Consider the following 26,891-nt stretch of genomic DNA (forward strand, 5'->3'; position numbering starts at 1 on the left):
GACAGTGGAGTGGTTTAGGGCATATGCTTGGGAGCCACATTTCAAAGTTTATATTCTGGCCCTGCTACTTCCAAGTTATGTGGATTTAGGCAAATTACTTAACTTCTCTGTTTCTGTAGCTTCATCCTTTGTAAAATGCAGATTCTACTATTGTTTTCCTCAGTGGACTTTTAATAAAAGGAGTTAATATATCAAAAGCACTTAGACAAGTGGCTGACATATAGAAACAGCAATATAAACATTTTAGTATTATTGTCGTTGTTATAATTCCCCATCTTTAAGCATGACTCAGACAACAAAAACCAAAAATGTGAAGGTTGGAAGCCTAACATATTTATATATGTAAATAGTAAAGATGATGGATTAAGATGGCAATGTGGGTCATTCATTACTTTTAAAGGGGGTCTTAACATTATACTTTTAGGCGGGTGCGGTAGTTCACGCTTGTAATCCCAGCACTTTGGGAAGCTGAGGCAGGCGGGTCGCTTGAGGTCAGGAGCTCGAGACCAGCCTGGCCAATATGGCGAAACCCCGTCTCTATTAAAAATACAAAAATTGGGCCGGGTGCGGTGGCTCACGCCTGTAATCTCAGCACTTTGGGAGGCCGAGGCGGTGGGATCACGAGGTCAGGAGATCGAGACCATCCTGGCTAACACGGTGAAACCCTGTCTCTACTAAAAATACAAAAAAATTAGCCAGGCATGGTGGCTAACGCCTGCAGTCCCAGCTACTCGGGAAGCTGAGGCAGGAGAATGGTGTGAACCCAGGAGGCGGAGCTTGCAGTGAGCCGAGATCAAAAAGAAAAAAAAGTGTATGTATATGTATATACATATGTATATACATACACATACACATACACACACACACACACACACACACACACACACACACACACGCACAAATTAGCCGGGCATAGTGGTGCACCCCTGCAATCCCAGCTACCCAGGAGACTGAGGCAAGAGAATCGCTGAACCCAGAAGGCAGAGGTTTCAGTGAGCTAAGATCTTGTCACTGCACGCCAGCCTGGGCTCTGTCTCAAAAAATAAAAATAAAAAAATCATACTTTTATAAACTCTTTCCTTGAAGGGTTAAATGCATATGAGGAAGCGGCGCATGGACTTCCTTGGCGCTTCCCCCACCCTCCCTTTCTACGTTGTCCATACCAAATTTTGTGATTTATCACTAAGTACAAATTATTAGTTAAGTGCTATAAAGATTCTTTTGAAATACCTTTTGGGAATGATATAGAATTTATTTTAAGAGCATAAAACTAGGCTGGGCGCGGTGGTTCACGCCTGTAATCCCAGCACTTTGGGAGGCCGAGGTGGGCGGATCACGAGGTCAGGAGATCGAGACTATTGTGGCTAACACAGTGAAACCCCGTCTCTACTAAAAATACAAAAAATTAGCCGGGTGTGGTGGTGGGTGCCTGTAGTCCCAGCTACTAGGGAGGCTGAGGCAGGAGGATGGTGTGAACCCCAGGAGGTGGAGCTTGCAGTGAGCCGAGATTGCACCACTGCACTCCAGCCTGGGCAACAGAGCCAGACTCCGTCTCAAAAAAAAAAAAAAAAAGCATAAAACTAGACAACTGGCGTTTCTTTATTGCTTGCTTTGGAACTCATATTCCTATTGGAGTGCTCAATTAGGCAGTTTGGGAATGAAAATTTCTAAATCTTGGGCTAAAGCCTGTTTTGGTAACAACTTTATAGTCCTTATTTGAATTACATTAGTAGGCATGTGTACAACCTGTAACTTCTGAGATATTTGGCGTTTGAGACTTCTAGCAGCATTAAAAATACGACAGGTTCTAGGCTCTTGGTACTTACACACTTTTCTCTCTCTCTTTTTTTGACAAGGCTGCTAAGAGAACACTGCAATCTTTGGGTAGTTCACCCCTTTTCTTTACTGTGCAAGGTTCATAAAGGCAGGCACTGTATCTATCATGTTTGTCACTATATCTCCCATGCCAACCACAGTGTACTCCACATAATAAGCATTTCAAAAGCACAACATTTGGTAAAGAGATACGAATGAAGGTCTTACACTGAAGCAGTGGGGAACAGTAGAACCAGCGTAAGCATTAGATCTGGGTTCAAATTCCAGTTTTACTCATTATCTATGTGATCTACAGCAAGTTGCTTGACTAATTTTTACTTTTTTGTAAAATGGGAATAATATCTATTATATAAGGATTATAAGAATCTATAATCATTTATTAAAACTAAGGAGTGTTTAGTGTTTTCTTGGTAATGTGTTTCAAAATATGGGCTTTAAAAATTGAGTGAAATACAATTCCAGTCCTTAATAAATTTCCACATACGATAGTAAGACAAGTCAAAAAATATTATGGAAATTGTATGGGTTTTCAAGGTCGGGAGTGATGACGTGTTTGAGGGAATTAGGAAAGGAGGTGGTATATGAAAAAGTCCTTAAGGGATATTTAGGATCTCAACAGTTAAAATGGGTAGGCATATCCAAGGTAAACAAAGAGAACATAAGCAGGGAGGTAAAAAGGTACTGAGTGTGACTGAAGAAGGGCCAGTTACTCCTGGCTGAACTGTAAGGTTCGCACAGGAAAGTAGAGATAAGTCAGAAATGTGTGGTGGGGCCACATTAGTGGTGACAGGTTCTTTCTTTAATCCAGTAGACAATGAGAAACGCTGATTTGGGTCTATGGCATAATAGGAAGTAGTATGCCACATACTGCGTGTGGGAGTTGTGCAGGATTGATTGGAAAGTGGATGCGTGTAAGACTGGGAAGACCAGTTAGGAGAGGCTACTGCACTGTTTTAACTAAGAGATAATAAAGCCCTGAACCAGGCAGGGAGCAGAAGGAACTCACAGAAGACGCAGGAGAGGCACGTTTCAGAGAGAATCCAGTATGCAATGGATGTCGCACACAAGAGAGAGAGACGCAGGTAACCGGAGCCATTTACACTAATGGGTAAATCTCGGGAAAGCGCTGGTTTCGGCTACCGGCCAGTTACAGGTTTGAGGTGCCCGTCGCCGCCACCTTCCCTTTTTTATATTCCTCTTTTTCTAATGGCCGCCTCCACTTCCCTCCATCTCTCCCACGCTAGTAACTGAGCTTTCAGTCATCGACCTGACCCTGCGTTTTCCCTCACGCTCCGATTCTGCTTCCTATCACTGCCTCCTACTGTACTCTCACCGCCTGGACGAGCACGGGTCAGGCCCTAGGGCTGTGGGATACTCCACCCGCCAGGTCCCCTAACGCCTTCGCCTAGGCAGCTGCCATGCGTGCGCCCCCACGGCTCTAGGACCAATAGGCAGGCCCTAGTGCTGGGATTCGAACGGCTATTGGTTGGCCGAGCCGTGGTGAGAGATGGTGCGGTGCCTGTTCTTGGCCCTGTAGAGAGCTGTGGGCGGTTGTTAAGGCGACCGTTCGTGACGTAGCGCCGTCAGGCTGAGCAGCCCCCAGGCGATTGGCTAGACAATCGAACGATCCTCTCTTATTGGTCGAAGGCTCGTCCGGCTCCGGGCGTGCGTAAGGTGAGGGTTCCTTCCGCTCCGCGTCTCCGTTAACTGGAGACAGGCTGAGCGCCGGCGCCGGTGTTCGGTGGCCTCTAGTGAGATCTGGAGGTGAGGCGGGCGGTGGCCGAGAAGGGGGGCCGGGGCGGCGGGGAGCGGGGCGGAGATGGGTGGGAGCGGGGTTTGGGCTGTGTTGGTGGCAATTTTGGAGCTTCCCTCGGCCCTGGGAAGTGGCTACCGGCAGCTCCTGCGGACCTGGAGGGGGCTGCGGTTGCGCTTTATCGGTGTGGCGGCCCGGACCCGCGGGGACTGCAAGGGATGTCCTTGAGGCCCGGCAGGCCGAGCGGCGGCCGGCACCAGTGCCGGAGGAACCCGGGGTCCCGGGGTGGGCTTGAGAGGCGGGCGGCGGTCTGGCCTCTTGGTGACTGCGGTCATCCTCGGTGGATCCGCCGGGCGCAGCTGCGTTTATCGGCCCTGTTCAGAGTGGGCAGTGCTGGCTGCACGGTCACGATAATCGGGGCGGAAAGGGTGTCAGGCAGGGTGACCTCGGAGGCTCCTGGATTCGAGAAATGCTAGGGGTCTATGGGGCTGCCGGGCGGCAGCTCGCAGGGCAGACGGGAGAAGCGCCTGCATCCCGGGATCCGGGCATTCACGCCCAGGAACTGCTGTTCGTTAGCACCTTTCTTTTAGGTGACAGGAAAGATCTCTGTAAATGCTGCTGACTAACTTAGAGCCATGAAAGAACCGTGGATTGGTGTAGATGTTTGTGGTTATTTACAGGAGAACGGCTTGAGAGGATGCGGAGCCCAACGTGGGGATTCGCACAAGGACTCAAAAGATTCTTCTCCTTTTTTTTTTTTTTTTTTTTTTTTGGTAAGGGGCGTAGTCTCCTTGGTGCTGATATTCTTTTAGGAAAAATGTACCTTGGAGATACAAATATAGAACAGTTAATTTCTGCAGTAGGAGGGGGTCGATGTACTCCATTCTTAAGTAGTCGTTTGAAATATTTCAGGATTTGAGGATATTCCTTCTTAGACATGGTCCTGCAGAGTCGTAGGAAACATTTGTTTCTGGGCCATACTAAATGTGCATGATTTCGGCGTCCCACAAGGTAGAGAATGTACTTTTTGTTTACTTATGAATTTATTTTCCTCTCCATGCAGTGAAAGGCATTTTGCAATTTAGAGATAATCTAGCAAAGGCCTGGACAGTACTTTGGGGATAGGCTGGATTTTGCAGGCCTGCTTTGTTGTAGTGTTCTTCCAGAACTTATGATAAACTTGGTGGCCAAAACAAATGGGAATTAGTAACATGAAGGTTAAACAAAATTGCACATAGGTTACAGCATTAACATGAAAATTGTCAGGTATGTGGGATAATCATTTCAAGATAAGAGTGTGACTATGCGTGCATGCACACACTCTTTGTATTCCTTTGTGATCTAGTTTCTAGACTATAGATAGCCACATTATGGAATCTCATGGTCTACTTAGGTTGACCCATGTGAAATTGCCAGTATTTAAAATTCAACTAACCTACAAAAATAGCAGTTTCATATGATTCCATTTAACACTTATCTTTCTCAGAGAACTTTGGAGCTCTAGCTTCATAAGTGAATGAAGAGAAGAGATATGACTTAAAAAAACAACATGTAATAGAATGTGAGCTAATTGGGTATAGAATCCAGGTTTCCTGATTGCCGGTGCAAGATTTCGTGTTTTTTTTTTCCCTTCTTTCTGGAATACCAGCTTGAGCAGCAGAATGCTAGATCTTGTTGGGATTGAAAATGACTGCCATGTAAGACGCAGTTCTTGGCTTCAAAGAGACAAAATGCATACATTTATTAATTTGAGAACACTGTGAGATAGTATATAATCAAATACTGGAATGTGTAATGCAGGCGGAGTGCTCAGTAGGAGGAAGTAAGATGCCAAAACATGCTTTTCTGCAGTTGGCCATGGTAGGTGGTTTCTGTAGCAGATTGGATTGACATTTAAGAATTATCCATTCTTTTAAAGAATCTGTAAAATGTTTGCAGCATACCTTTTAGTCTGAATAAGTAAGGCATACCTTGCCTATTTACTTTGTTTCTTTAAGTAAAATTAATTTTTATTGCAGCATGGCATAGATACTGTCAACTCAATTTGCAGGAGCTATCCTGTAGCCTGCTTGTGCCATTTGCAACTGCTGATGAAGGTGGACGATTGGATTCTATGGCATGTAAATGCTTTGCATAATCACAGGGCGACGGGGAGGATGTTCATGAGAAATGAGATTGTTTATAATTATGGTTACTTTTGACACACCCTCATAAGATTGCTCAGTTTGTTTCCAAATAGTGGGGGTTCTCTGTGTTTAGGGGCAGCTGACAGAATCATGTGTAATTTTTTTCCTTGAATATTGCAAAGATGACTTTACATCTAGGAAAAAATGTCCCAGAATTACAATGCCACCATAAAATCTTTTGAGGGAAAACATAATGTGTCTAATGTATAATTATAGGTTTATGATGTTAAACCAATTTGTTCGCAAGTTAGTGTTCCTTCTGGGTTGCAGCTAAGATTTTAACTCAAATGAATTAACTTTTTAAAACAATGAATCTGATTGACATAATGAGGAATAATCTGAGCTGAAGTGTTTTTTTGCAGGGAAAGAGGGTTAGAAATAATTTTGACCTAATTTTGAAACATGTAGTTAATTTACTTTCTGGAATTTTGATGCTAGTTGATCCTTTAGAACAGTTGGTAGAGTTGTGTTTTAAATGTAAGAAAGAAATTATGTGATAGAATACCATGATGAAAATCTAGCCTTTTAGTGAGTCTTTTGTTTATAATTAAGTAGAGTTCAAATCTAAGATTTGATTAAAGATTTCCAATACTTAAAGTCCAAGTACCTGCTAATTTAATAGAAAGTATTTTGTTGCTGTTGTTCATTTTCCAGGATAGTTCCAAGTTGACTGTCTCTAATCTGAAGATCTGAAATCCGAAATGCTCCAAAATCTGAAATTTCTTGAGCACCAACCTGACACTCAAAAGAAAATGCTCATTGCAGCATTTGGAGTTTGGATTTTGAATTAGGGATGCTAAGCTAATAAATGTAATGCAGATATTACAAAATTCAAAAACATCCCAAATCTGAAACGCTTCTGGTCCCAAGCATTTTGGATAAGGGATACTCAACCTGTATCTAAAATGTTTCTCCTTCCCGTAACCCATTAATATGTTCCCTGAATGCTCTGCATTTAGCCTTAAACTAGAGGGCATGGGTTACATCCATATCTAGGTGCCTTAAAAAAAAGTCGTCTTTAGGTCTGTTTCAAGATGTGTCATAAAATACATGCTACTATAGTTTAAGAATTTAAGCCAGCATTTGTTGAGCAATGCTATATATGAGTGCAAGGTGCTGGAGGGTAAATTGATGAATAACACTCAGGGTGGAAGGTTGAAAAAGCATGAGTAAACACAGGCAGGTACATGCCACATTTATATTCCTTTAGGTACTGCCAGCTTTTTAAAACTGTGACCCACAGTAGGAAATACATGTTAATTTAAAAGCCAGACACACACTTACATATGTATAGTTTCTTGAAACATAGTTTTAAGAAATAATACCTACCCATACTACCTGGCTTACCCAACAGCTTTTTTTTTGTAATATTGTTTTCTATTTTATTTTATTTAAAAATGTTTGTTCTTATCGACAAAACTGATGTCATGATGTAATTGATGCAGTTGTTGTGGATCAACAGTTTGAAAACTGTTTAGCTAGTGGTGTGGTGTGTCTGAAATGTAGAAAACATGGAGTGATGCAGTGAGAGATGACACTTGGTATTTGCTTTGGTTCCTTAAAGCTACTCTTTTTTTTTTGGTCTTTCCCCTAACCCTTTATAAATAGATTAATGCTTTCTTTCACTTACTTGATTGCCTTTTTATAGTCTGTCTTCAACAGATGAATCATTTTTAGTTATTACTAAATGGGAGATTCATTTGAATTCTTGCTAGAGTGGCAGTTAATGAGCTTACTTTTTAAATCTTTTTGGTTGATTTTTACAGGTTACTAATATGCCTTATCACAGGCATTAATTTTAGTGCAAGAAGTAAGACTTGCAGGTTTATTTGTGGAGACCAATGGTAATGGAAGATTTTTTTTCAAAATCATAATATCAGAATTATTATTTAGCAAACAGGAAATTTAGTCACGGTAGTCACTAGATCAAAATCTTCTATATGTTCTGTTGGGAATTTTTTTGAATGCTATATACAGATACTTCAGCCAGTCATCCTCTTCTAGTACTGTTCCAGCTTTTGATTAGTTGTGAAAGTTTGGAGCTTTTCACATCTAATGCTTTTCCATTGGTCTTCTAGCACTGTTGTTGATGATTCTGCTAGAAGAAAAGCAGCCACCACAGCAAAATTCTTAACCCTGTTTTATTAATATAGAAACATCTATCACAAAAGACTTTTTTTCTGTTGACAGCAATGTTAGGAAGGTTTATTAAACATCCTTTTGCTATTGATATTATGCCATATGTTCTGTGGAATGAAAAAGTACAAGAGGTCCCTGCCCTTGAGGATCTCATAAACTAACATGATTTATAGCAGGACACTCAACAAGTAGATTCTTGGGTGTTTACCTTTTGTGTAATCAGAATGTAGATGATGAAGATACTTAACATGCATTTTATATCTAGCTAATTAGAAAATGCGGATAGCTGTTTCTCACTTGTGTTTCTGCTTGATTACTCTTCTACTTGCAAGGCTTAGGTAATAAGGTTGAGATACTTATCTGGTTTGATCTTAAATGTTTGAATTTATATAATTTTTAAGAAATGGCTGCTTTAAAGTTGGTTGCCAGTGAGTAATAAATGATTTATTTATTTATAAATAAAGTAATAACATAGTAATAACATAGATCTCTTAATTTTATAATTATTTTCCAGAATTATAAGGAACAGTATCAAATAGTCATATGTATAGGACACTGTGCATACAAAGCAGGGTTTATAGCACACTTTTCCTTAAAATCTTTTCCTAAAAATACAATGAGCTCTATACTAAGTGTTCACACTTGATATTCTTTCCAGGATCCAAGGATTCTGTAGCTACAATGTTGTCAAGACTTTTTCGAATGCATGGCCTCTTTGTGGCCTCCCATCCCTGGGAAGTCATAGTGGGGACAGTGACACTGACCATCTGCATGATGTCCATGAACATGTTTACTGGTAACAATAAGATCTGTGGTTGGAATTATGAATGTCCAAAGTTTGAAGAGGTTAGTGAAGTTGATTTGATATCGACTAAAGTAAATTACATTTTCAATTTCTAAAGAGCCCTTAAGCCCCTATAGGGACCACATAATTTTTAAAAGTTATGAGTAAAATATTTATTTTAGTATTTAGGAACTTACCTCAAATTTCTGCTTACATGGAATGCACTGGAAATGCTCTTATTTTGCTTTTTCTTCACAAATGAATGTAATTGACTTTATTTGAGAAATTCATATTTTATAAGTGACTAATAGTCAAAAATGATTGTGGGCCAGGTGTAGTGACTCATGCCTGTAATCCCAGCACTTTGGGAGGCCAAAGCAGGAGAGTTGTTTGAGCCTAGGAGTTCAAGACCAGCCTGGGCGGCCGGGCGTGGTGGCTCACGCCTGTAATCCCAGCACTTTGGGAGGCCGAGGCGGGTGGATCACGAGGTCGGGAGATCGAGACCACGGTGAAACCCCGTCTCTACTAAAAATACAAAAAATTAGCTGGGCGTGGTGGCGGGCGCCTGTATTCTCAGCTACTCGGAGAGACTGAGGCAGGAGAATGGTGTGAACCTGGGAGGCGGAGCTTGCAGTGAGCTGAGATTGCACCACTGCACTCCAGGCTGGGCGACAGAGCGAGATTCCATCTCAAAAAAAATTTAAAAATTAGCTGGGTGTGGTAGCATGTACCTGTAGTCCTGCTACTCGGGAGGCCATGGCAGGAGGATCCCTTGAACCTGGGAGGTTGAGGCTGCAGTAAGCTGTGATTGCACCACTGTTCTCTAGCCTGGGTAACAGCATGTAACCCTGTCTCAAAAAAAAAAAAAAAAAATTGTGGTGATGTATTGGCTTACCACAGTGGTTTGATTAAAAGTTGGATTTAATTTTTGATTTGTAGGTTTGATATTTTTATTGGACTTGTGCTTACATTTATGTTCTCATGACAATATATAAACGAATTACACATGCAAAATAAAAATTCTTGGTTTTGATTACTTATTTTAAAAGTCAAAGCTATTGGAATTTCCTTTTCTTTCTCTCCTATTAGGATGTTTTGAGCAGCGACATTATAATTCTGACAATAACACGATGCATAGCAATCCTGTATATTTACTTCCAGTTCCAGAATTTACGTCAGCTTGGATCAAAATATATTTTGGGTAATAGTTTTACATATTTAACTTCTGGTGTCATCAGATTTTTGATTTGCTGTGGAAATAAACCTGTTCATTCAAATCATGTATTTGGAAATATGTGTATTGCTGAAAGTGTGCTGCATGCATTGAATAGTTTCCTTATTATTGGCAATTAGACATTCTGAAATTTGAGACTTAATCATTTGGAGTAAACTAGTATTATCTCAGAATACTGTGTGACACTGTTATTATTTGTGTAGTAAAGGATAAAGTTTTTTCAGTATTGAACTTTTGTCATTTTAGGTATTGCTGGCCTCTTCACAATTTTCTCAAGCTTTGTATTCAGTACAGTTGTCATTCACTTTTTAGACAAAGAATTGACAGGCTTGAAGTAAGTATTTAAAACCTAAATATACTTTCTGTCAAAATACATTTTAAAAAACTTTTCTTCCCCATGCTGTAAAGGTACATTTTCAAAAGTTAAGAAAATAAGGGGAAATTTTTTGTATAATTTTACTATTAGCTAATTTTAATAACTATTAACATTTTGGTATATATCCTTTTCTACTGTTTTTATACTTAAAGAAAATATCTGATATCATATATATTGTTTTATAATTTCTTTATGCATAATAATAGTTTATCAACATCTTTCCATGTCCCTTTTTTTTTTTTTTTGAGATGGAGTTTCACTCTTGTCACCCAGGCTAGAGTGTAATGGCATGATCCTGGCTCACTGCAACCTCCACCTCCCAGGTTCAAGCAGTTCTCCTGCCTTAGTCTCCTGAGTAGCTGGGATTACAGGCACCTGCCACCATGCCCATCTACTTTGGTATTTTTAGTAGAGACTGTGTTTCGCCATGTTGGTCAGGCTGGTGTCAAACTCCTGACCTCAAGTGATCCGCCTCCCTTGGCCTCCCAAAGTGCTGGGATTATAGGCGTGAGCCACTGTGCCCGGCCTCCATGTCCTTAATGTTAAACTGAATTGTTTGTAATGGCTATATGTATTCTCTTCTGTCTAAACATCTTGTAGTTTATTAATCATCTAATGTTGGACTGTTAGGTTATGTAATTTTTTTCATTAATAACAACACTGTGATGAATTTGTAACGAAATTTTTGTTCATATTCATAATCATTTTCTTAAGATACATTCCTAGGAGTGAGACAGTGGTTTTGCTTTTTTTAGAGCTTTGCTTTTTTTTTTTTTTTAAGAGCTTTTTGGTGCTATTATTGCCAGTTTAGTTTCCAGAAAGTTTGTTTAGTTTATCCTTCCACAGGTAGTGATCAATGAAAATTTTTGTATATTCCACCTTTTTTCCCTAATGGTAATCCAAGGAGATATTTTTTACTAAGGATGATACTTTGATACAAAATTATCAAAAGGTGTTTAAATGTAAATATACTTACATTTTAACATTAAAAATATTTTTAACAAATATTTTGAGCAACTATTATGTTTAGCTCTGAGGATGCCAAAGGAATATAGGGTATACCTTTTTGTCTGCAGAAAGGTACACATACTACAGGATCATATAATATGGAGGGGGAAAGGTTTTGTTCTAAAAAGAATTTTTTTTATATCATACTTTTTCCCATTAAATTCATCTGATCATTTTGTTCTTTTCCAGTGAAGCTTTGCCCTTTTTCCTACTTTTGATTGACCTTTCCAGAGCAAGCACATTAGCAAAGTTTGCCCTCAGTTCCAACTCTCAGGTAAGTATTATTTATAAGATAGGAATGTGAATAGTATTCCTTTTTTCAGTTTACATTAATAGGAAGGATTAATAGCGTTTCTTCATAGCACAAGATTTAAGAATTGCCCAAAGTTTTAAGTTTAATTCTCAGGTCCCAAGACTGGTCTCCATAAGTGCCCCAGGAACAGTCCCCTGTATCTAACAACCCAATTATGATTCTGTAGCTACTGGAATTTGGAATTGCCCCCATTTTTCTTTTTGAAAGTTTTCAGAAATTATGGTAATAATAATTTTTGGGTAAATAAGAGTATTTTCCTAGTGAAACACGTCAGAGAGCAGAACAAGATCAAATGGAAGAGAACCCCAGGGTAGATTGATTGATTGATTGATTTGAGATGTAGTCTCATTCTGTCGCCCAGGCTGGAGTGCAGTGGTGAGATCTTGGCTCACCACAGCCTTCACCTCCTGGGTTGGAGGGATTCTTCTGCCTCAGCCACCTGAGTAGCTGGACCATCCCCGGCTAATTTTTGTGTTTTCAGTAGAGACGGAGTTTTGCCGTGTTGGCCAGACTGGTCTTTAATTTCTGACCTCAAGTGATCCACCCACCTCGGCCTCCCAAAGTGGTGGGATTACAGGTGTGAGCCACCACACCTGGCCAGATTTATTTTTAAACCCCTTAAATTAACACTGGCATTATTTCCTATTTTAAGTTTCATCTGAATGTTCATTAGTCACTTTGAAGAACCTAACCATTTTAACAATATTATATCAGAGTATCTTGAGTATAAAATAGCACACAATTCTGCCCTGATTATTTATTGATGAATGTGTGTGATCATTTGAACATATTAACAAGGAAATGAGTTTGGTTTTATTAATACTAATATGATCTCATAAAAATTTGCAACTCAGCTTCTGTCATGGTAGGTAAAAATATAGAATGTTGTAGGATTTAATTACGTGTGATTTAAATGACAGAGTTAATGCACTACCTCAAAGGAATATTCCTAAGAAATATCTTATTCAGTGGAAAGGGAATCAGGGCACTGTATGTTCTTTTTTAAAAATTTGGCTGGGCGCAGTGGCTCACGCCTGTAATCCCAGCACTTCGGGAGGCCGAAGTGGGCAAATCACCTGAGGTCAGGAGCTCGAGACCAGCCTGGCCAATATGGTGAAACCCCGTCTCTACTAAAAATACAAAAATTAGCCGGGCATGGTGGCAGGCGCATGTAATCCCAGCTACTCGGGAGGCTGAGGCAGAATTGCTTGAACCCAGGAGGCGGAGGTTGCAGTGAACCAAGATTGCGCCATTGCACATTGCACTCCAGCCTGGGAAACAAAGTGAGACTCCATCTCAAAAAAGAAAAAAAAGATTTTTTTAAATCCTTTATATTACAATCATACGTTCTATCTTGAATACCTGTTAGTTTTATCATATTGTATATTTTACTCTTTAAATAGTAATTTGATATTAATATAAGCCATAGGATGCTCTAACATTTAAAAAAGTTATTTTGTCCCTTGCCCTCATTGATATGTTTGATCTGTTTTAGGATGAAGTAAGGGAAAATATTGCTCGTGGAATGGCAATTTTAGGTCCTACGTTTACCCTCGATGCTCTTGTTGAATGTCTTGTGATTGGAGTTGGTACCATGTCAGGTTTGTAAGCAATTTTTGCCATATTTTAAAATAGGTATGTTGCTAAAGAGGAAAAAGAACATCTTAGATTTGTATTATTTATTGTTAAATTCTGACTTTTAAATTACTCTTAAAATTTTTTATTATATTAGTGTGTGGGTATATCTGGCCTGTTTGCTTTGGTGGAAACTTAGCAGCAGGTTACTGATTGATTTTTCACTCCTGCCATCCTCTCTTTGTGTTCCACTTTGTGATATTTTTATTCATTTGATTTCTTTTGTTTGTTTTTTTAACCAACATTGCATTCCAAGGTTGGTCTGGAAAACACTTTCCAGCCCCTGCTGTTACTTAGACTCAATTGGTGACTTAGTTCTTTGTGTTTTAATTATCATGTAGGGAGAAAAGAGTCAAGAATTGGACAGATCTGAGTAAGATTCACCTAATAACGTGATTGTGATTGGAAATATTTAATCCGACAGTAAGCAGTACATCTCAGCAAGTACCCAGCATTAGCTTCAACACATGTTTCTTCATTCTTAATTGGATAGTAGAGAATTAGATATTAATATCAAACATAGGACTTCATTATGTAGAATAAAAATTACAGGCTGGCATGGAAATTTGCCAGAAGGAATATATTATGCTGTGTGAAGGTCTCCTAATCATTAGGACTATATTTTATGGCTTTCTTATAAAGACCATACTTGGTTAACTACTGTGTGTTTCCTGGTACCTTAGAGCCCTCAATGAGATGCCTCATTCTTTCACAAGTAAATTATCTAACTTTTAAGGGTGTAAATTATTGTCATTAGTTTAGGCCTCTTCAGTGGATAGTATATTAAAAATGTAATATTGCTTCTAACTTTCTGAGAGTAAATTATTATTTAGTTATTTATTCTTTTATTCAACAAAGATTTTATTTAGCAAATAAAATATTTTTTAATTTTAAAAATTTACTTACCTTAAAATTTACTTTTGGGAGTACAATTTTATGAGTTTTGACAATGACATAGTCTTGTAACCACCACTACACTCAAGAAAAAATGTTGATCTGGTGAAAATGTACTTGCTTGATTTTATGCAAGCAAAAGAATATGTGAGAAGGGGATTCGCCGGGAAGTAATAGTTGGGCCATGAAAGCACGGGATTATTCATTGAAATAGTAATGATGTGGAAAGCAGTTGGGCGATGAGTTTTGTCATTATATGGTCAGAGAAGTAGACGAAGGAAGTGATGAGATTTGTGGCTGGGGAAGGCAGTGAGACATTTACAGCTATGCAGAAATGGTATAATTAGAGGTTTGGGTTAGGGTAAAAAAGGACAGATTTAACACATATTAACTTGGAAGTAACCCTTTGAAAAAGCCAGTACAAAAAGAAGAAAGTCTTAGCTTCTTGGATGTATGTGGATTGGTGCTATTTCTTTGTATATAGAAGGACTTATCTGGGGACACAGTAAGGAAGAATGCCTGGAGAGCATATGGCAACAACATGAGTGAAGATTGTCCAGAGAGAAATAGTAGATAGTCAAGTCATGAAAGCATTGGTCAAGTATGGTTTTAATGGCCTCAAGTTTGAAAAGATTATATTCAGCTACTATGTAAAATGTAGTTTGATTTATAATGCTTTTGTTATTGTGATTTTGTAGTCTCTTGAATTTCCACATTTGAGTGGAATTCAAAAAATACAATATATGCTTGTTCTAGTCAGTCAAATGATATCTTAAAATTTAGGTAATAAAATACAACTTTGAGTTTTTGTGAGCAGTTTTTATAGGACAATTTAAATTTATGTTTCAAAGCATTGGGAATTAAAAAAATACAATATATGCTTATTCTAGTCAGTCAAATTATATCTTAAAATTTAGGTAATAAAATAAAACTTTGAGTTTTTGTGAGCAGTTTTTATAGGACAATTTAAATTTATGTTTCAAAGCATTGTTATGTTTGAGTGACATCAGAAATATGTTTTATATTATACTCAAGTTTATTTGTAAAGTGAGGGAGAAGGATTTGGTGGTAATCTAAGGTCTCTTCTAGCCTCTGTAATTCTGTTTTCTATTGGAGATTACCAAATGATACCTTAAACAGTTTGTAGTACAATATGTTTGTTAATTTTTAGTCGTGAGTTGGCATTTTGTGTTATATCATTTTCCAAAGAGATCAATGAAATAACCAAAATTACAAGAACTTCAGTAGGCATCATAGAGGTTATATTGAAATCAGAGTTTGTTGGTACACAAAAATATTATTTTGACTTTATATCAGGACTGGAATAACTGGCAGGATATTCTACTTATATAAAAATTCCTTGGTTAATTGGCAAATTGCTTTTCTCCTAACAAGTGGGATTAGATCAATAGTGTAACTGGGGTTTTGCTCCATTAAAGTAGCCTGTCCTCTCCTTATTTCATAGTAAGGCACTACTGCTTGACAAAAAGGAATTGGAAACACGTATGTTTTATCAATTGTGTATTAAACACTACCATTCTGCCTGGCATTGTGATATTGGGGATATGGGAGAAGGCAAGAGGTTTGCCCTTGAGGGACTTAGAGTTCTGTGGTTATTCCTGCTGTTCCCTAAGGCTTGGCATCACCTCTAAGTTGCTAATTCTATTTTCAGTAAATGGCAAGGAGCTTAATGTACTAATATTTTCATGTATTTGTCTACCTGCAGGAAGACAAATATATCCTTGTGATATATGCAGCATCAAAAATAACGTACACTTTACTAGTTATATCTTTAATTTTTCTCTAACCAGGGGTACGTCAGCTTGAAATTATGTGCTGCTTTGGCTGCATGTCAGTTCTTGCCAACTACTTCGTGTTCATGACTTTCTTCCCAGCTTGTGTGTCCTTGGTATTAGAGGTAAGACCAATTCTTACATATGGCACTAGTAGAAGAGTAAGATTTCTGCTTACACAGTTTACCTAAACAGAAGCAATACGTTCTAATGTCACACTGACTTAATTTGTAGCTTTCTCGGGAAAGCCGCGAGGGTCGTCCAATTTGGCAGCTCAGCCATTTTGCCCGAGTTTTAGAAGAAGAAGAAAATAAGCCAAATCCTGTAACTCAGAGGGTCAAGATGATTATGGTAATGCCACAGTTTTCTTCTTCTTTTAGTATCCTCAGTTCGAATCTCATTCTTTTTAAGATTTTTTTCTACAATTTTGGCCCATTCAGTGATATTGCACCCCCTTCTTCCTTTTTTTCTTAATGTGTTCATTTCTTTGAGGCTCCTGGTCTTTATCAGCCCCTCTCTCCTAAACAGACTTTTTAAGTTCCTCCACCTTATCTCTCTTTGAAAGCCTGTTCTTTGGGGTGTTTTCAGTAGTTCAGTGGGGTCACTACTTTAGTTAGTTGCATAGCAAGCTTGGGGCTTTTTTGTTCATGGTAAGGGGAAGCTATGAGAGATAATGTCTGGCTGTCCAGTTGCTAGGGATAAGAAATTTAAGTTCTATTGATATGCAGAGGATACATTATTTTTAAAATTTTATTTCAGTCTCTAGGCTTGGTTCTTGTTCATGCTCACAGTCGCTGGATAGCTGATCCTTCTCCTCAAAACAGTACAGCAGATACTTCTAAGGTTTCTTTAGGACTGGATGAAAATGTGTCTAAGAGAATTGAACCAAGTGTTTCCCTCTGGCAATTTTATCTCTCTAAGTAAGTTAATTGAAATCTACTTTGTGATATATTAATCATAACACTCTTATGCTAATATTAGATTGTGTCCTTTTCTGAATAATATTTTAATTTGCTTTCTTTTATTTAGAATGATCAGCATGGATATTGAACAAGTTATTACCCTAAGTTTAGCTCTCCTTCTGGCTGTCAAGTACATCTTCTTTGAACAAACAGAGACAGAATCTACACTCTCATTAAAAAACCCTATCACATCTCCTGTAGTGACACAAAAGAAAGTCCCAGACAATTGTTGTAGACGTGAACCTATGCTGGTCAGAAATAACCAGAAATGTGATTCAGTAGAGGAAGAGACAGGGATAAACCGAGAAAGAAAAGGTAACTTGTTACTATTCTCTTCGCTTTCAGTCCTTCATTGCTTTGTCAAAAAGTAGTCTATTTTCAAAATTATGTGCCGTGTTGTGAGATTTCTTTTGATCTCTTGAACAGTTGAGGTTATAAAACCCTTAGTGGCTGAAACAGATACCCCAAACAGAGCTACATTTGTGGTTGGTAACTCCTCCTTACTCGATACTTCATCAGTACTGGTGACACAGGAACCTGAAATTGAACTTCCCAGGGAACCTCGGCCTAACGAAGAATGTCTACAGATACTTGGGAGTGCAGAGGTGAGGACGATAACATAAACTCCAATGTGGCATTTTTCATTACAAAGGAGCTTTTTCAAGGAAGAAAAATCTAGTATCTGCTGAACACTACAGCTAAGTTCTGGGCACGGTGTAACATGACTAACAGATACTATCTTCTTTCTTTATTTCACACAACCTTGAGAGGTAGGTAAAATTATCTATTTTTCAGATGAGAACATTGAGGCTCCGATATGTTTATTTCCCAAAGTAGTACCTCTAGGAAATGATAAAGCTGATAGCAGGGTCCAAGATTTTCTGACTCCAGAGTCAAAACTCTTTCAAATTTATTACTGTTTATCGTAGAGATGAGTGACTACTGTATTCTCATAGGTGTGTTGAGGCCTAGAAAGAGTTTAACACAGAGACAAGTTTCAAAGATAGAAGGAAGTTTGTTTTTGTTTTGTTTTGTAAGCTTGATACCCATGAGGAAGTTTGTTTTTCTTTCTGACATTTGAACAGGGCCTTCTGCCTACATGACCATATGAATCTACTCATGCTTTCATGCAAATAATCATGTTCCATCCATGCCTGCTTAATATGGTTCTTTCTTTTAAATATATTTTAATAAGTTTATTGGTAAAATGCATTTTTTTGCCAGCTTTATTGAGGTATACTTGACAAAATTTTATTATTATTATTGTTTTGGAGACAGAGTGTCACTCTGTCACCCAGGCTGGAGTACAGTGGTACCATCTTGGCTCACGGCAACCTCCACCTCCCAGGTTCAAGCGATTCTTGTGTATCGGCCTCCCCAGTAGCTGGGATTACAGGCATGCGCCACCATGTCTGGCTAATTTTTGTGTTTTTAGCAGAGACGAGATTTCACCATGTTGGCCAGGCTGGTCTCAAACTCCTGGCCTCAAGTGGGCCTGCCTTGGCCTCCCAAAGTGCTGGGATTACAGGTATGAGCCACTGCATGCCCGGCCTGCATTCTTTAATCATATACTTTTTAGTTAAACTTAGTCATTGTTCTTTAAACACAGTTTCCAACTCTGGGTTCCTATTGTTTTTGTCATCTGACATGCCTCCCCCTCTCCAGGTGTTCACACCTTTAGGGCAAATGCTAGCATCTCTATGAAACCTACCTCAATTCCGCCAAACAGAAGTAACCTTTCTTTTCTGAAGCATCCTTTATATAGAGACTGTGCATTTTTAATGGCAGTCGTACCTTGTTGCTTATATCACATTTACATGAATATCTCCATTATTAGACATCAGGCTCTTAGATGGCTAAGTCCATGTCTTGAGAGGGCCTTGGATTTCGTAGGTGCTCAGTAAACTTACTAAGAGAATGAATGAATTTGCATTGATAATACATAAACCAGCTAATGTTTATCTTACTATTCTTTTGAAAAATTAGGCTAATATTAGTGTTTGCAAGGAAGATCCTTGAATAAACCCACAAAATAGAATTACTGGTACCAGTTTTGTGGAGGGTGGTGATTGTGAGTGTGTGTGTGTATATGTATGTATGTATATCACCACCACAAGCAGAGTCGAGAGACAGCTAATAAACCAAGAGAAAATATTGGCAATTTATATTTAAGGCTAAAGGGCTAATCTCTAATATATAAAGAGCTCCTACAAATTGATGAGACTAAATTTTTATCTAATTTGATAAATGACCCCAATTTCATTTTTTTCTCCATTTCTTTAGAAAGGTGCAAAATTCCTTAGTGATGCTGAGATCATCCAGTTAGTCAATGCTAAGCATATCCCAGCCTACAAGTTGGAAACTCTGATGGAAACTCATGAGCGTGGTGTATCTATTCGCCGACAGTTACTTTCCAAAAAGCTTTCAGAACCTTCTTCTCTCCAGTACCTACCTTACAGGGATTATAATTACTCCTTGGTATGTTATTTTCTCGATTAAGAGAGATTTGCTTTGTATGTTTTTAATCTTTTTTCTTGATTAGTTTTGTATATGTACATAGTTTTATAAAACATTTTCCTTTTAAATCATTTTATCCTAATTTTTTATTCTGCTTATGATGTAGGTCATAGAAATTAAAAATATTTTTCCTGTTTTTATAGTCATTACTCAAAGATTTTAGTATTTTAAACACTTTTTAAAGGTGAATTAAACATTTTGTTTAAAAAGAATACATACTAAAGGGTGAAGTTTGAAGACAGTTATTACTGGCAAGCTGAGATGAATTTTTGTGCATTTACTATATAGATTTTCATTTGGTGCCTGACTTTACCTTTTAGGTGATGGGAGCTTGTTGTGAGAATGTTATTGGATATATGCCCATCCCTGTTGGAGTGGCAGGACCCCTTTGCTTGGATGGAAAAGAATTTCAGGTTCCAATGGCAACAACAGAAGGTTGTCTTGTGGCCAGCACCAATAGAGGCTGCAGAGCAATAGGTGTAAGTTGACATTTATATATTTGCCAGTTTAAAAATACATCATAGGTAAGGCAATGAGAAGAGTTTTAAGGACAATTAGTGATACCTTTTGGGTCAAGCATGAGCGTTTTTGGGTAACATATGCTTGCTTCTCTAACATACACTGTGTAGCTTGGTGGAGGTGCCAGCAGCCGAGTCCTTGCAGATGGAATGACTCGTGGCCCAGTTGTGCGTCTTCCACGTGCTTGTGACTCTGCGGAAGTGAAAGCCTGGCTCGAAACATCTGAAGGGTTCACAGTGATAAAGGAGGCATTTGACAGCACTAGCAGGTGTGTGAGTGGATTTGTATGTACAGTTATATCTATTTGTTTATTTTAGAACCAGTCATTTTCTGTGATTACCAAACATAATTGTTAACATATTACCTGCTTAAGAGCACATAACAGAATATCAACTTTAAAGCCATTCGTTTAAAGTGAGTAATATTTATGCTTGGTTGGGGGGAAAAAAAAGAATGTTGATTCAAATGAATAGCTCCACAGAGGTAAATTAGTAAGAAAAAAAAAGTGTGAGCTAGTAATTTTGATTAGACTGTTACTTTGCCTAGGAGAGAACTGTCTTAGAAAAAAAGATTTTTCAAATAGGAGAGAAGTATTAGTATAATAGACTTACTTCAAATAAAGAAAATTAATAAAGTAGCATAATCAACACAAATGATAACCACAGTATAGTTCAAGCTAACACATTTGTTTTTATGTGAACTGTGTAAGTTTATTAAGAAATAATTGTGACTGGGCCCAGTGGCTCACGCCTGTAATCCCAACACTTTGGGGAGGCCAAGGTGGGCAGATCACTTGAGGCCAGGAGTTCGAGACCAGCCTGGCCGACATGGCGAAACGCTGTCTCTACTCAAAATACAAAAATTGGCTGGGCATGGTGGCCCGCGCCTGTAATCCCAGCTACTTGGGAGGCTGAGGCAGGAGAATTTCTTGAACCCGGGAGGTGGATGTTGCAGTGAGCCAAGATCAAGCCACTGCACTCCAGCCTGGGCGACAGAGCAAGACTCTGTCTAAAAAAAAAAAAAAAAAAAAAAAAAAAAATAATAATAATAATAAAAGAATAAAACACAATCTTTGCATCTTTTATTTATAGATTTGCACGTCTACAGAAACTTCATACAAGTATAGCTGGACGCAACCTTTATATCCGTTTCCAGTCCAGGTCAGGGGATGCCATGGGGATGAACATGATTTCAAAGGTAAGTGTAGGCAGAGTATCTGAAAGTACTTTTATTAAAATGAAAGTAGTTTGATAAAAAACAAATCAGGCGTTTGTTGATTGGTACTCCTTACATTTGATAGATTTAATTTAGACTTGGCATTACACATACCCTGAGTTTACTCAGGACTGGGAACAATCTTAGTGTTGACATTTCAAAACTTTATCCAGTCAAGAGATCACCTTTGAAGCTGACCTCTTCCAGAGACTTCAAGATTTGTCTTTAAGAACACCAGTATAATTCCAGTACTTTCGGAGGCCAAGGCAAGAAGATTGCTTGGGGTCTGGAGTTTAAGACCAGCCTGGGCAACACAGTGAGATGCTATCTCTACAAACAATAAAAAAAAATAGTTGTGCATAGTGGCACACACCTGTGGTCCTCACTACATGGTAGGCTGAGGCAGGAAGTTAGCTTGAGCCTAGGAGCTTGAGGCCAGCTGGGGCAATGTAGCAAGACCCTGACTCCATTCATCCGTCCGTCTGTCCGTCTATCTGTTTTCAATTTAGGATATTTTCTGCTTATGTGGGGTTTACAGCCTAATAAACCTATCAAAAGTCAAGGAGCATCTGTATAAGCTTTAAAATTGCCAATAAACAGTATGGCAGTTCATCAACTTAAACATAGAATTACCATATGATCCAGCAGTTGCACTTCTGGGCATATACCCAAAAGAACTGAAAGCAGTTCTCAGAGAGATATTTGTACAGCTGTGTTTGTAGCAGCATTTTTCATAATAGCCATGAATTGGAATCAACCTTAGTGTTCATTGTTGGATGAATGGACAACAAATTAGATGTATTTGTATGTGTGTGTATGTATATGTCTATATAAAATGGAATATTATTCAGCTTTAAAAAGGAAGGAAATTATAGCACATGATACAGCATGGATAAACATTGATGACATTATGCTAAATGAAATAAACCAGTCACAAAAAGACAAATACTGTATCATTCCACTTGAATGAGGTGTCTAGAATAGTCAAATTCATAGAGACAGAAAGTAGAATGGTGGTTATCATGGGTTTGGGGAAGGGGAAAATGGGTGATTGTTATTTAGTAAGTACAGAGTTTTTGTTTTGTGAGATGAAAGAGTTCTGGGAGCAAAGACATGGAACCAACCCAAATGCCCATCAATGATAGACCAGATAAAGAAAGTGTGGCACATATACAGCATGGAATACTGTGCAGCCATAAAAAAGGAATGCGATCATGTCCTTTGTAGGGACATGGATGAGCCTGGAATATCATTCTCAGCAAACTAACAGGAACAGAAAACCAAACACCACACCTTTTCACTTGTAAGTGGGAATTGAACAATGAGAACACATGTGGACACAGGGAGGGGAACAACACACACCGAGGCATGTCGGGGGGTTGGGGGACAAGGGGAAGAGCATTAGGACAAATACCTAATGTATGTGGAGCTTAAAACCTAGATGACAGGTTGATAGGTGCAGCAAACCACCATGGCACATGTATACCTATGTAACAAACCTGCATGTTCTGTACATATATCCCAGAACTTAAAAAAAAATAAAGTTCTGGGGATTTGTTGCATGGCAGTGTGAATATACTTACCACTGTACACCTAAAAATGGGTAGGATGGTAAATTTTATGTGTTTCACCACAATAAAATTATTTTTTTAATTGCCAATAAATATGTTTTGGGTTATTGAGGTATGAGTTGTTAATTGAATTAATGCCATTTAATTGGAAGTCATTGGAAGGCTTATTTGTGTTTTATGTAATATAAAGCTCAACGACTTTCCACTCACAAGATCAACTCTTATGACCCACTTCTCTTTACAGACTTCATTACTTGGGGTTTTAGGTAACAGCTGAATAACTAGAAGATGGAATTTATTACTCATTCCCCAGTGACATATAAATATGAGTATTTTTATTGAGTATTTTTAACATTATCATTTTTTATATACATCCTATTCAACAATGACTACAAAGAACTTGGTTTTCATACCGAGAAAGAAACACATTAGGAATCTATACCTGACCAAGAAAGTAATTGTGATGGTTAATAAAACAGCTCTTACTTTTGTGCTCAGTTTCTTTCGAAGTATAGTTATTATACTTAGAAATATATCATAGATACAAATTCTTCTCATAAGGATGAAGGATGAATATTTCATGCATTTTAATATGTGTGTGTTTTGGGTTCTTGGTAACAGGGTACAGAGAAAGCACTTTCAAAACTTCACGAGTATTTCCCTGAAATGCAGATTCTAGCCGTTAGTGGTAACTATTGTACTGACAAGAAACCTGCTGCTATAAATTGGATAGAGGGAAGAGGAAAATCTGTTGTTTGTGAAGCTGTCATTCCAGCCAAGGTTGTCAGAGAAGTGAGTGATTGGATGGATAATTTATCTTTTTTATTTTGTAATCTTTAATTATATTTAAAAATGGGGGAAAGGAGTATTAACATTTTAAATAAATATATGGGACAGTGTTTGCCATCAAAGATGACTGTTGTACCTTGCCCATCTGTCTGTGTGTATCATCCATAGGAACAAACTTCACTGATTTTTCTTTTTTCTTTTTATTTTTTAATGGAGGACAGGGCTTAAATGGGGCCACATCTAAACTTTGTTTTCTGGAGGTGCAGAAAGATAGATTTGGGTAACATTCCCCTGAACCTTCTGGAGGAACATCTAAATGTACACAGCTCTGTTTTCTAGGTATTAAAGACTACCACAGAGGCTATGATTGAGGTCAACATTAACAAGAATTTAGTGGGCTCTGCCATGGCTGGGAGCATAGGGGGCTACAACGCCCATGCAGCAAACATTGTCACTGCCATCTACATTGCCTGTGGACAGGTGAGCTCTCCAGCCTCCACTTCTCTTCTGTTACATCTTTGTAAGTGAAAAAAGTATATTGTATATTTTTTCTTTTCTTGCTTACAGGATGCAGCACAGAATGTTGGTAGTTCAAACTGTATTACTTTAATGGAAGCAAGTGGTCCCACAAATGAAGATTTATATATCAGCTGCACCATGCCATCTATAGAGATAGGAACGGTGGGTGGTGGGACCAACCTACTACCTCAGCAAGCCTGTTTGCAGGTATGATGTATCAGGCATAGAGTCCACAAGCCTAGTTCTGACTCTCTGGGTTTCTCTTTCTATCTGAGACTATGTATCACTCACCTCTATATTTTAATTGGTCTTTTTAAAACACTTTTGTCATATCAGCCTAATCCATTGTGTCCAAATAAGCATGTTTAAGCTTATGCTTAGATAAGAAAGTAGATGAAGAGAGCAAATGAATGTTCATCTACTGAGTTAAGGGTACTGCCAGTCAGGCTGTGAATATTATGTTAGCTATGGTATTATGCACTGTCAGGCGTGGCTGTCAAGTCTTGGAAAGTTAGTACTTCCAGTGGAGTCTATTCTACTCTGATGCCATTATAGTTGCCCTGTTTTTAGTTGATTTAGTAAGAAATTGTTCATGATTTTAAGAGCGAATCTTGTTGTGTCTCTCTCTGGCTACAGATGCTAGGTGTTCAAGGAGCATGCAAAGATAATCCTGGGGAAAATGCCCGTCAGCTTGCCCGAATTGTGTGTGGGACCGTAATGGCTGGGGAATTGTCACTTATGGCAGCATTGGCAGCAGGTCATCTTGTCAAAAGTCACATGATTCACAACAGGTAAGACTCAAAGATATATTTAACATGTTCCCCCATACTTCAAAAAATATGCAGTGTAAAAACTTACTATTCAGCTACTGTAGTTCCAAGTTAAAATTCTACATTCCTGATATTTATATATTGCTACTTTGTCATTTTCTACCATAGGTCGAAGATCAATTTACAAGACCTCCAAGGAGCTTGCACCAAGAAGACAGCTTGAATAGCCCAACAGTTCTGAACTGGAACATGGGCATTGGGTTCTAAAGGATTAACATAAAATCTGTGAATTAAAAAAGCTCAATGCATTGTCTTGTGGAGGATGAATAGATGTGATGACTGAGACAGCCACTTGGTTTTTGGCTCTTTCAGAGAGGTCTCAGGTTCTTTCTATGCAGACTCCTCAGATCTGAACACAGTTTAGTGCTTTACATGCTGTGCTCTTTGAAGAGATTTCAACAAGAATATTGTATGTTAAAGCATCAAAGATAGTAATCTACCGCTCACCTCTGAAGGCAAATACAAGCTGGGAAAAAAGTTTTGATGAAATTCTTGAAGTTCATGGTGATCAGTGCAATTGATCTTCTCCCTCACCCCTGCCGGTTGAAAATGGATTTTTAAATTATACTGTAGCTGACGAAACTCCTGATTTTGTAGTTAATTTATTAAGTCTGGGATGTATAACTTCAAGAAGTAAGAGCTAAGTTCATATTTGTAAATTAATACTTCATTTGGTGCTGGTCTATTTTGATTTTGGGGGTAATCAGCATTATTCTTCAGAAGGGGACCTGTTTTCTTCAAGGGAAGAAACACTCTTCTTCCCAAACTACAGAATAATGTGTTAAATGTGCTAACTAGTTCTATCAGGAAAACAAGTCACTGCATTCATCTCTGCAGGCTATTTGTTCAGAGAGGCCTTTTGTTTAAATATAAATGTTTGTCTAGATTGGCTATAACATGTCTTTCAGCATTAGGCTTTTTAAGAAACACAGGGTTTTGTATTCTTTACTAAAGATATCAGAGCGCTTAATGTTGCTTAGATGAGGATGACTGTCAAGTACAAGCAAGACTGGGACCTTAGAAATCATTGTAGAAACATAGTTTTGAAAGAAAAATACCATGTCTCTAAGCCAAATTTAATTGCTTAAAAGACATTTTTATTTAGTTGAAAAATCTAGTTTTTTTTTGTAAACTGTATCAAATCTGTATATGTTGTAATAAAGCTTATGCAAGTTTATTGGAAGTGTTCAAGAAATAAAAAATCAACTTGTGTACTGATAAAATACTCTAGCTTGGGCCAGAGAAGATAATGTTCTTTAATGTTGTCCAGGAAACCCTGGCTTGCTTGCCGAGCCTAATGAAAGGGAAAGTCAGCTGTCAGAGCCAGTGAAGGAGCCACGTGAATGGCCCTCGAACTGTGTGCCTAGTTCCTGTGGCCAGGAGGTTGGTGACTGAAACATTCACACAGGGCTCTTTGATGGACCCACAAATGCTCTTAGCTTCCTCAGGGGGTCAGCAGAGTTATTGAATCTTAATTTTTTTTAATGTACAAGTTTTGTATAAATAATAAAGAACTCCTTATTTTGTATTACATCTAATGCTTCAAGTGTTGGTCTTGGAAAGCTGATGATGTCTCTTGTAGAAGATGGACTCTGAAAAACATCCCAGGAAACCATGGCAGCATGGAGAGCCTTTTAGTGATTGTGTCTGCAGTGTTATTGTGGAAGATTTACCTTTTCTGTTGTACGTAAAGCTTAAATTGCTTTTGTTGTGACTTTTTAGCCAGTGACTTTTTCTGAGCTTTTCATGGAAGTGGCAGTGAAAAATATGTTGAGTGTTCATTTTAGTGACTGTAATTAATATCTTGCTGAATTAATGTTTTGTACAATTACTAAATTGTATACATTTTGTTATAGAATACTTTTTTCTAGTTTCAGTAAATAATGAAAAGGAAGTTAATACCAGTAAGTGTAAGCAGTAACCTTTTTTTCTTTGGATTAACCCTAGCCCTGAGGTCTGGAAGCTTGTAAAGTCTGGTCATAGTAGTAACCTGTAATTCATGCTAGGAGTCACATGAC

At 38.3% G+C, this 26,891-nt stretch overlaps 2 protein-coding genes and 1 long non-coding RNA gene across 4 annotated transcripts in view; 1 reads left to right on the forward strand and 2 right to left on the reverse strand.

Moving 5' to 3' along the window:
* Positions 1 to 3,312, reverse strand: part of LOC131382369 (uncharacterized) — a 51,048-nt gene extending 47,736 nt beyond the window's left edge. Inside the window, exon 1 of the long non-coding RNA XR_009211782.1 lies at positions 2,843 to 3,312. This is a non-coding gene — a long non-coding RNA (uncharacterized LOC131382369). The remainder of the gene's footprint in view (positions 1 to 2,842) is intronic.
* Positions 2,903 to 26,406, forward strand: HMGCR (3-hydroxy-3-methylglutaryl-CoA reductase). 2 transcript variants are annotated; one of them, XM_058434010.1, is made up of 20 exons: positions 2,903 to 2,918; positions 8,573 to 8,760; positions 9,788 to 9,899; positions 10,179 to 10,266; positions 11,506 to 11,590; positions 13,125 to 13,230; positions 15,970 to 16,076; positions 16,186 to 16,302; positions 16,711 to 16,871; positions 16,981 to 17,228; positions 17,340 to 17,518; positions 19,197 to 19,391; positions 19,751 to 19,909; positions 20,060 to 20,217; positions 21,041 to 21,146; positions 23,357 to 23,527; positions 23,864 to 24,004; positions 24,092 to 24,250; positions 24,680 to 24,834; positions 24,982 to 26,406. In XM_058434010.1, the coding sequence occupies exons 2-20, from the start codon at positions 8,596 to 8,598 to the stop codon at positions 25,034 to 25,036; spliced, it is 2,667 nt and encodes an 888-aa protein (XP_058289993.1). In that variant the 5' UTR covers positions 2,903 to 2,918; positions 8,573 to 8,595; the 3' UTR covers positions 25,037 to 26,406. The 2 variants fall into 2 exon arrangements, with proteins under 2 accessions (XP_058289993.1, XP_032000877.1); XM_032144986.2 differs by lacking the exon at positions 2,903 to 2,918 and adding an exon at positions 3,489 to 3,600.
* CERT1 (ceramide transporter 1) overlaps positions 21,476 to 26,891 on the reverse strand; it is a 157,119-nt gene continuing 151,703 nt past the window's right edge. Inside the window, exon 18 of the mRNA XM_058434019.1 lies at positions 21,476 to 21,494. The gene's annotated coding sequence lies outside the window, so the exon portion shown is untranslated. The remainder of the gene's footprint in view (positions 21,495 to 26,891) is intronic.

Source organism: Hylobates moloch, unplaced genomic scaffold (genome assembly GCF_009828535.3).
Source record: "Hylobates moloch isolate HMO894 unplaced genomic scaffold, HMol_V3 SCAFFOLD_23, whole genome shotgun sequence".
Classification (NCBI taxonomy): domain Eukaryota; kingdom Metazoa; phylum Chordata; class Mammalia; order Primates; family Hylobatidae; genus Hylobates; species Hylobates moloch.

Bases quoted from the DNA above. Each gene is read 5' to 3' on its own strand.
- HMGCR (XM_058434010.1), top strand. From the start codon at position 8,596: ATGTTGTCAAGACTTTTTCGAATGCATGGCCTCTTTGTGGCCTCCCAT. The intron at 8,761-9,787 runs GTTAGTGAAGTT...CTCTCCTATTAG, and splicing joins AATGTCCAAAGTTTGAAGAG to GATGTTTTGAGCAGCGACAT. The intron at 11,591-13,124 runs GTAAGTATTATT...GATCTGTTTTAG, and splicing joins CCCTCAGTTCCAACTCTCAG to GATGAAGTAAGGGAAAATAT.